Here is a 10,843-nt window from a genome sequence, read left to right on the forward strand (position 1 = left end):
GTTTATTTCAAAGATGATATGTGAATCCCCAATTGATCGCGCTTAAATAGGCTTAATTCTTCTAACATTTCGTAGTTTTAACTAAACCTCGTCATCAGCCAGAAAAAAAACGAAAAATGGGTTCACTTATCAACAATAAATCACTTATCAACCATAAATAGCTGAAATTACATCAGTCTACCAGTCAACTAGTCTATTCGTAATTTTTTCAGGTGATCTGCCTTTAGGCCTCAGCTATCTCCCGGTCTAAAACTCTTCAAACGCGCCGTCGCTGTTTCGTTCAACGGTCCGGATAGATTAGTATTATCGACTGTTGTGTCCTGGTAGCGGCGTCGCGGCGTCATCCTCGGCCCGGTCTAACCGTGCTATCCGCAGTGGTTCAATGATGGCGACGTCGACGACGTTGACGTGTTTACTGCTGGTGAATATTTTCGTGTTTAGCCCTGTTAGCGGTTTGTTAGAGGGCATGTACTGCGGTAAAGACAACTGTTACGATCGTAAGTTTCAATCCTCTAAACCGATTTAACATCGTACAAACGACACGTATTTATTTTGCCAATTTTGTTAATGTTATTGGACCCAGTTCCAGTTTATTTATACACCTGGCCGCAGTGAGTGCTGCAAACGCCAAGGCCCCCTACCCTCTCTGGCCCTGGTCTTACCCTACGGCTACTTGGCCTACCCTACCAACCACCTACGATCACTAAGGTCAGATTTTATTTGAATCTGGTTAAAAGAGGCCTGCATCAGATTCTGTCCTGTAGATGGAAAGCACTGACAGTGACAGGCCGAAAGTTAGTTACTTAAGTTAGGCCTGTGTAGCGTACGTTACGTCGTAAATGGTCGGTGGTAAGCTTTCATAATCGGATGGGCTCATACCAACTGTGAAAATATCCCCTTGTCGAACTAAACCATAGACAGGTTACTGACTAATAAGGCCGGAGGGTTGTAGGCCTACATATTCCGAGCTTCCGGGACCCAGCGAACCTTTCCAGGGTTTAATGTGTTAGTTGTTGCTTAACCAACAAACCAGATCGCTTTGATCACTCCGACACTACCATATTCAGCTAGCTTTGTGCTGTACCCCATTAAGGGCCTGTTGATGACGTAAACTAACTCGAAATTGCTTTCTTATTTCAGTGCTCGGTATGACGAGGGATAATACGAAGGTAAGCCAGCTAAAATAGACTGTACGACTATTTAGAGAACGCTTCGTAAAACATTTCTTGGAAAATTTTCAAAAAAATCTATTTCGAATTCGTTTTCAGACAGAGATAACGAAGGCGTATCGAAAGCTGGCGCGAAAATGGCATCCCGACAGACACAGGGACCCGGTGATGAAAGAAGAGGCGTCTGTGATGTTTCAGAATATCGCAAGAGCCTACGAAGTATGTAAGCCTTTCACGACGGAAACACAGTTTTCATACGCGTGTAGACTTTAAAGTGTCTATAAGTGGCAGTGTTCAAACAGTGTTCTTGACTACGATTAGTTTCCCATTACACAAAATCAATTACCATCGATTTGAAATGAACTGAATTAATGACCAAATTAGGGATGATTGTAAAGTTTTGAAACAAGGTCCTGGGGCCCAGTTTCACAAAAGGTTTAACTCTTAAATCGATTTAATTACTTCATTATTTCAGTTTATCTTTAATCGGTGATTTAGGCCTTAAACCTCTCTGTGAAACTGGGCCCTGGGCTTAGCTTCATGAAGAATTAGGCCTAAATTAACTTCTTAAATAAAGGAATTAAAATGATTAGAGACTCGATCCTTTTTGTGAATCTAGGTCCATGGCCGAGTTTCACAAAAATGAATAGCAACTTAAACTAATTTACGATAAGCTGAATTAATGTAGAAATTGAATTGAGGTTTTATTTCTCCATGAAATTTGACTGTGGGTCCCACAGAGCTCGAGTTACTAAGTCAAATACATGTACCCGGTAATTAATCTTAAAATCTGGATGATCTTTGGCAAAAAGAACATTATTTAGGCCTAAACCAGGCGAAACCCACAATTGATGATATATAACTACCGTATTCATTTTCTGACAATTTCGAAGTTTTGACTAAACTTCCATCATCGGAAAAACCAAAATTAATTTGGTTTCTCCGACGATGGAAGTTTAGACTGTCTCAGAATAAACAGTTAAATCATCAACTCTGCGGTTTTCGCTCCTTAACTCTGTGAAATACTGAGATTTAGATATGATATCAGTCATTATTCATAAGCCACTTTTCACTAATAGACACGTAATTTACGATGACTTAGGTTGCAAGAATATCTCGTATTAATCGTGACACCTGGTCATTATTAGCAGACTTGAGTGTGCGACACGACATCATCACAGCTGTGACGGTTTAACATCTGTATCCGTCTTCATCGTACTTTCAGGAATTACTTCAGGCAAATTCACACTCGCATAACCGTTTGTGTAACATCTGGAGTTAATTGCATTTCCGATAATGCAACAAGTGCTCACACGGCGCGCGCGCGATAGATTTTGCATATTTAACTATTTTATTGATTTGCTTCGAACAAAAGGTATCCTCAGGTCGCGTGGCAGCTGGCTAATTGTTTAGTTATCGGATTAATGATTATTAACCATTTCAATGTCGCACTTGACTTGGCGTAAAAAAAATTGTGCGATAGATTTTGCATATTTAACTATTTTATTGATTCGCTTAGAACAAAAGGTATTATCCTCAGGTCACACGGCAGCTGGCTAATTGTTTAAGTTATCGGATTAATGATTATTAACTATTTTGATGTCGTACTTGACTCGGTGTCAAAATTCAACTGTTTTGTGTGAAAAGAATTGAAAATGATATGAGATTTGAATTGAAACTGCAGAACTGAGTTGAGGAATTTAGCGTATTTTATCTATCCAAGGACTGATCTATTGTTCGGCTTTGGGATGCAAAGAATAAGCTAACATTTTAGAATTGCTGCTCTCTATCAGCCCACGGGCGATTTTGAGATCCCATAGAACTTTTGGTCAATCTAATTGAACCTCCCCCCCTATTTCCTTAATTAAGACATTTTGCATTTGCAAATAATTTCTTCGCAGATTTTGAAAGATGAAGGCGCCCGTAGTGAATATGACTATATGTTGGATAATCCAGGTAATCAATCCACGATTTAGAACTGCCCCCTTTCTGACATTTCAGCACTTATGCGCTGATAAAATGTCTAGTGTTTATGGTTCATTTTCAAGTGAAAATTGAAAATGTCTCGGGTGAAGTGCTGACCGCATGTGAAGTGTGAATGATCAGTTTTCGAAAGTGTGTCGATAAATGTCTAACATCTGGCGTTTGTAGTTATTTTCAATTGAAAATGTCTCAGCTGAAATTCGGAACACGTGTGAAGCATGAATGATGTTTGTGAAAGTGTGCTGATAAGGTGTCTAACACCTGGTGTTCGAAGTTCATTTCTAATTCGAAATCGTGACCACATGTCAAATGTGTACGCTATCAAAAATTGATAGATCGATGATCAAATATCGAATGCCTTAGGGGTGTGGGCTCTGTCCAATGTTGTATAATTGTAATAATATATAATATAATAATGTTACAATATATGTTTATATATATATATTTTCAGAGGAAATGTGGATGAATTATTATTACTATTATCGCCGCCGGATGGCGCCACAAGTCGACGTTCGTATAGTGTTAGTCGTTACTATATCGATAGTTTCTGTTATACAGGTAAAACAATGAATAAATCAAGTCTTCTAAATCACCCTTTCAGTGCTGAATGAATCATAGGCGATAGTGCTAGAGGGTGATTTGAAAATTTTGAAAAATTCCACCAGTGTATTCAATGACAGACTTACTGCTATAGCGCGTCTACACCGCGGTGCGGTGTATCAGTAGTTACTGATATTTCACCATATTTGACATGTATTGCCATCTTTCAATATAGATAAAAACTAATTACTAATAACGTCAATACTCCACGATGCGGTGTATTAGCCAAGTCCATCACCGATTTATACACTGCACTGTAAGGGTCTCTACGGCCTTTTTATTGCGATTTTCAAATTGACAAAACTAAATCTTTGTGAAAATGTGTTGAATTCGTTGTTGAATTGTTTGTAGTATTACGGAGCGTGGAGTAACTATCACACGGCTATCAGTTACCTGGCGACCGTACCGAAATATCGAATACGCGCTTTAGACATCGCGAAAACGGAGAAACTACTCGACGATATACGCAATAAAAAACTAAACCGCAAAATGACGAAGGTATTCTTCGATCGATTTTCAGCGTGAAACGGTTGAATTTCCGCGTTGAATGATTGATATGTTTTCTTTTTATTCTCTTTTCTCAGGATGAGATTAAAGAAAAAGAAGAAACTGTTATTAAAAATATCATAGTAGAAAAAATGGATATACGGTAATGATAAGAGATTTGAATCTCGGCGGGTAGGGGTCTGCTAATGAGTTAGGGGTTAATAATAGGGGTCTAGCTAGGGGTTAATAGGGGTCTAGCTAATGAATGACATTCGCATGAGTCTCATGATGGTATCCCTGGTTCAAATATGTGTGAGTGAGGAATATGGCTGAGTCTCATGATGCCGTCAGGCTCAAAATATCTGCGAGGGAGGAACACGGCAGAGTCTCTTAATGCCATCAGGTTTAGAATAGTTGTGAGGGAGAAATGCGGCCGAGTCTCTTCAAATCCCTGCGAGACGGAGGAACATAGCAGAGTCTCTGTTGATGCCATCGGGTTTGAAATAGCTGTGAGGAAGGTACACAGCTGAGTCTCTTCAAATCCCTGAGAGGGAGGATGCATATGTAACGATCAAGAGCCAGTGAAATTGCGCGCACTCACCGCGGATCGAACCCGGGTCTCGTACGTAGAAAGCAGCAGGCGCGCTAACCAGTAGACCAATAGACCTAGTCTACTTGGCGAGTGGTTATACAGCTTTTTGTATATGCATAACACATATGTTTAAAAAGTCAATATCAGCCATTAATCGAATGTTTTGTCTCTGATTTACAGCGGTGGTTACAGTAAACCTAGCGTATTGAATACACTGTGGTTACAATTAGCGTGCAGTCCGTATTATCTAGGCGTTTATATCTGGTGGTGGCTGCGCTGGATATTCAAGTACTGGATTCTAAAAGAAGAATACGGAGACGCCGAGAAAGAGTACATCATACGTAGAAATATGGGACTTAGTCAAACGCAATGGGAGGTAAATAGACATTGTCGCTCGTCGAAATATCTATACCTTACACTCCCTCTATCACCTCCTATTCCCCCTCTCTCTTATCTATGTCCTTGAGACTTATCTGCTGAATGTCCTGGCCCTATTTTATAGACCCGGGGTCAGTTCTACAGTCGAGACAAAAGACCAAAAGTAGTCTTGAGATCGAGACCGGTCTTTAAGATGTTCAATGGGCTATTATAGAACTAAGATGAACGTAGATTGGTCTTAAGTCTAAACCACAAGGAACAAGGGTCGGTTATTAGGTTGAGACTTCAGTCGCGAAGTCGGTTATGGTTGGTCGTAAGTTGTTTGATTAGCTATAGAACGTAGACGGTCCAAGACTGGTTTAAAATGTAAGCTATAACTGTGCAACAGACCTCAGTTTTGACTTGATGTTTAGTAGAGTTACGGTTATTTTCACTCGTCAGTCACTCGGAGTTTATCAACCCCACAGTGTTCAATAGTTAGGCTAAAAAAAATTGAAACCTTGTTTCTCCGCTCTGCTGAGCTTTAATGTTGACCCGGCCGGCCGCCTATCTACCCTATACATTACTTTTTTTAAAATCGTGATCAATTTTACCATAACAGACCCGGCCGCTATAGAAATGAACTGTTTACCGATTTTATCAAATTTTACAAAAATGACCCGGCCGCTGCGGAGAAACAAGGTATCATTTTTGTTTAGCCTTACTTGAATTTCTTATTATTATCTGATTACAGGCTTTAGAAGATTACGACAAAACGTATTATATGAAGAGAGAACTGTGGATTAAAGAGCATTTTCAGGTATTTGTCCGTACGATAATTTTCTAAAATACTCGCGGCAACGTCTGCCATGATCATCGCTACGAAACCGGCTGTAATTTTCTGATGCTTTGATCATCTTTTCCAGGAATGGAAGGAGGAACGCGAAGCCGAAATGAAAGTAAAAATGGCCGAAAATGCGAAATATAAAAGTTACCGCCGATACATGAAAAGCGGAGGTCCCGGACAGTTATCATTCGGTCCCGATTAATTGAATAATGAATCGTTTATAATACAGCTGTTTGTTTGTGTGTAATTTGAATTAGTCCCAGTCAGTGAAGAATTGATAATATGCATTTATAGAGATCTATCCAAGTTGTTCTTCGAGTGCAGGGTCCAGATGTACAGTCGAGATTTGAGTTCGAAATGATTATTGGTCTTACGTTGTTGTATTTATTATAGAACTAAAATGAACTTAGACTGTTCTTAAGTTGTTAGATTGGTTATAGAATCAAAATCAGCTTAGATTGGTCTTGGTTGTTAGATTGGTTATAGAACCAAAATGAGCTTACACCGGTCTTAAGTTGTTAGATTGTCTATGGAACCAAAATGAACTTAGACTGTTCCTAAGTTGTTAGATTGGTTATAGAATCAAAATCAGCTTAGATTGGTCTTGGTTGTTAGATTGGTTATAGAACCAAAATGAGCTTACACCGGTCTTAAGTTGTTAGATTGTCTATGGAACCAAAATGAACTTAGACTGTTCTTAAGTTGTTAGATTGGTTATACAATCGAAATCAGCTTAGACTGGTCTTAAGTTAGATCGGTTAGAACTAAAATGAGCTTACTCTAGTCTTAAGTTGTTAGATTGTCTATAGAACCAAAATGAGCTTACACTGGTCTTAAGTTGTTAGATTGGTTATAGAATCAAAATCAGCTTAGACTGGTCTTAAGTTGTTGGATTGTCCATGGAACCAAAATCAGCTTACACCGGTCTTAAGTTGTTAGATTGGTTATAGAATCATTAAGTAAGCTTTAATCAAAGCCTTGACTGTGCAACTGATCATTGAGGGTTCTCAAATATTGTTCTTCCTCTATTTTACTGACTGTTGATTCAAACTGGAATCTCATATCGTAACAAACTCAAATAAGTCCAGGCTGTATGATGATTTATTGGATAAGACGAACGGAAATTTTCGCCCCGAATGAAAAATTTACTCAACTCACATCTAGAACTGGGGATTTAACGCAGTTTGTTTCTAATGAGATTCCGCTATTTCTTCACTCAAACGCGGGGTATAAATCTGCTGCTCAGATCCACGCTCCTCGAGAAAAGCCATTCTTCCAAGATTTCACACATGCGTTTAGGTGCGGTTCCGGGCTACAGATCGATCATGTACCTATACTATTACTGTTTTCTCCGGTATTAATCACTGACTGGCGACACCTGGTGACCATTTTTTGAAATGTTTATACGTTGTCGTGCTTATACGATAGTAAATCTCCCGATCGTCCGTTTATCATTCCGTTTACATATCTCCCCCCCCTCTAAACGGCTCATAAATCAAGTCCAAACTTACGAAGGTTATCGATTGTCTCGATGTTAGTTCGGCTATTGGCCTAGCAATTGAACGTACAGTATACGAATTCACAGCCATATACATGTATTAGTTACAGAAAATGCAAAAACGGGGATTATCATGTCCTGTTCATTTCTTATTAATGTAAAATACAGCGGTTCAGATGCAATTCCTACTTAAGCTATCTATTGGAAATATACCTAATTTGAAGAACAACGTTTTTTAATAACGAAATTCAATTAATATGACTATTTCTTTTTGTACCATCATCGAGGTTTGAGGTTATAGACCGGGCAATAGCCGTAATATTGGTGCATCTATGATTCTGAATATTGGTGCATCTATAATTCTGAATATTGGTGCATCTATATTTCTTAATATTGGTACATCTACAATTCTGAATATTGGTGCATCTACAATTCTGGATATTGGTGCATCTATAATTCTGAATATTGGTGCATCTACAATTCTTAATATTGGTACATCTACAATTCTGAATATTGGTGCATCTACAATTCTGGATATTGGTGCATCTATAATTCTGAATATTGGTGCATCTACAATTCTGAATATTGGTGCATCTATAATTCTGAATATTGGTGCATCTACAATTCTTAATATTGGTACATCTACAATTCTGAATATTGGTGCATCTACAATTCTGGATATTGGTGCATCTATAATTCTGAATATTGGTGCATCTACAATTCTGAATATTGGTGCATCTATAATTCTGAATATTGGTGCATCTATAATTCTGAATATTGGTGCATCTACAATTCTGAATATTGGTGCATCTACAGTTCTGAATATTGGTGCATCTACAATTCTGAATATTGGTGCATCTATAATTGTATAATTCTGAATATTGGTGCATCTATAATTCTGAATATTGGTGCATCTACAATTCTAAATATTGGTGCATCTACAATTCTGAATATTGGTGCATCTATAATTGTATAATTCTGAATATTGGTGCATCTATAATTCTGAATATTGGTGCAACTATAATTAAGAATACTGAATATTGGTGCATCCATAATTCTGAATATTGGTGCATCTATAATTCTGAATATTGGTGCATCTACAATTCTAAATATTGGTGCATCTACAATTCTGAATATTGGTGCATCTATAATTCTGAATATTGGTACATCTATAATTCTGAATATTGGTGCATCTACAATTCCTATGGGCGATGAAGCTTTTGTTGCCACCTGTTTGTTTCATAATGACTTTAATAGATTGTGTTATTTAAATAGATTGTGTTACGTTAGTAAGCCAAACCTCAAAACATGTTATACAGTAGAACATATGATATTTATATTGAAACGAAGACAGATCTTGGAGCACATGACTTGATAACGCGTAGATTTTTATGCGTTAAAACGGTTTTTTATTACGGGCATTATTTGTTCATTTTTCGGATGAATTATTGCCAATTTTGTTTCATCGTTCTAAGATTGTGGAACTAGATCCAAACTGAGACAACTGTCGAAACTGAGACGAGAGTCGAGTTAAAACCCACCCAACCGTAGAACTGGGTACAGAATCAAATTATACCCACACAACTGTGGAACTGGGTACAGAATCAAATTAAACCCACACAACTGTGGAACTGGATCTAGAATCAAATTAAACCCACACAACTGTGGAACTGGATCCAGAATCAAATTAAACCCTGGATCCTGAAAAGATGTCCATAGATACTTTGAAACGTTTTTTTTCTGGTGGTGGATTAAGAGTTGTTCGAATTGGATCACATTCAAAACTTCTATTTGTTTCTTAGAATTTTACCGAAATCAAACGGCTGTTAACGATAGGTAATTGATGCATGTGTGTTGTATGTATGTGTCTGGTGTACGTTAAAATCTTTCGTGTCACTCGAGAACTTTTTTCGAAAACTGCTGGTTGAATATAGTTTTTTTTAGCTGTAACGAGCTCACTCCTTTCCCTCTCTCCATTTTCATGTGTTGTATTATTGTTGATAATCTAGAGAAGTCGTTGAGAGTAACGAGTAAAATTTCTTATATAAAAATCGTGTATACACAGTTACAAAGCTAGGGCCGGTTCCGTAGATTAGTTTTAACTTTAAAACCCGGATGGGTCTGAACTGAATTGATAGTCTATTCGGCTGAAACCCAAGGCCAAGTTGCATACAGTGATTCCTCATGATATTGAACCCTGATGAAAACATTTATTTGGAATTTCACTCTAACATAAGAGGATTTGATTGATTTCAGGAACATATTTTTCTGGTCAAATTCTATGTAACAAGGTTCCGCTGTATCAATTATAACAAACCGATTTTCTGGTCTCCTGAAGTTCGTTGTAACGAGGTTCCGCTGTATCAGTTATAACGAACAGATTTTTTGGTCTCCTGAAGTTCGTTGTAACGAGGTTCCGCTGTATCAGTTATAACGAACAGATTTTCTGGTCTCCTGAAGTTCGTTGTAACGAGGTTCCGCTGTATCAGTTATAACGAACAGATTTTTTGGTCTCCTGAAGTTCGTTGTAACGAGGTTCCGCTGTATCAGTTATAACAAACCGATTTTCTGGTCTCCTGAAGTTCGTTGTAACGAGGTTCCGCTGTATCAGTTATAACGAACAGATTTTCTGGTCTCCTGAAGTTCGTTGTAACGAGGTTGCACCGAAGTCTACGAGCAATCATCGTTGAGATGATTGCTCCTAGCTGTAGTCAATGCCAGGAAAGATGATCTTCAATCGATTTCAAGACCCGTCCTTATTGGATCGGTTTTACATCTACGATGGTCTAATGGTCTAAGATTACGCCTTTAGTCTAAGCATCGACTGCAAAACTGGCGCTTGGGTTTTATAGTTAAAACTGGTCTATAAAAACGGCCTCCAGTATAGTATTAATAGACCAGACCCGAATCTTAAAAGCGAGCTCTCGTTACTTGGAGAGCTGCCTGGTGATTCGGGGCCTACAACGATTTGTTTTTGATCATGTCACAAAGTTTGCGTGCCCGGTTCCTTCGTGAAAAGAGGTGCCGAGTCGCGATAGAATATTTTATGAATATTAATAAATTATTTCAAGTAATTTTTCATTCGTTGTTGATGATTATTTTTCCAGAATTGAGGAGGACATAATAAAAAAGGAGAATCAGTATTTATTAATTTTTTCTCTGAGTAAAGTCGAGGAATTTGAATGTGTGGTTCCTGCTGGTGATGAGTGGTGCAAGGAACCTCTTGCTAAGTAACAGCCCCCACTGAGGATATCTTATAATCTAGTCAAGTAATTTGAATCATGGTGACGACTGGCACAAGGAACTTCTTG

The 10,843-nt window shown here is 38.2% G+C and overlaps 1 protein-coding gene across 1 annotated transcript; it reads left to right on the forward strand.

The window, feature by feature from the left end:
• The first annotated feature begins 385 nt into the window (after nucleotides 1–385).
• Nucleotides 386–8,059, forward strand: LOC141912749 (dnaJ homolog subfamily C member 25 homolog). Its single transcript, XM_074804124.1, has 10 exons — nucleotides 386–497; nucleotides 1,141–1,169; nucleotides 1,269–1,388; nucleotides 3,071–3,125; nucleotides 3,604–3,710; nucleotides 4,104–4,250; nucleotides 4,337–4,401; nucleotides 5,011–5,206; nucleotides 5,942–6,007; nucleotides 6,114–8,059. The coding sequence occupies exons 1-10, from the start codon at nucleotides 386–388 to the stop codon at nucleotides 6,234–6,236; spliced, it is 1,020 nt and encodes a 339-aa protein (XP_074660225.1). The 3' UTR covers nucleotides 6,237–8,059.
• Nucleotides 8,060–10,843: the final 2,784 nt, after the last annotated feature.

This window comes from Tubulanus polymorphus, chromosome 11 (genome assembly GCF_964204645.1).
Source record: "Tubulanus polymorphus chromosome 11, tnTubPoly1.2, whole genome shotgun sequence".
NCBI lineage: Eukaryota > Metazoa > Nemertea > Palaeonemertea > Tubulaniformes > Tubulanidae > Tubulanus > Tubulanus polymorphus.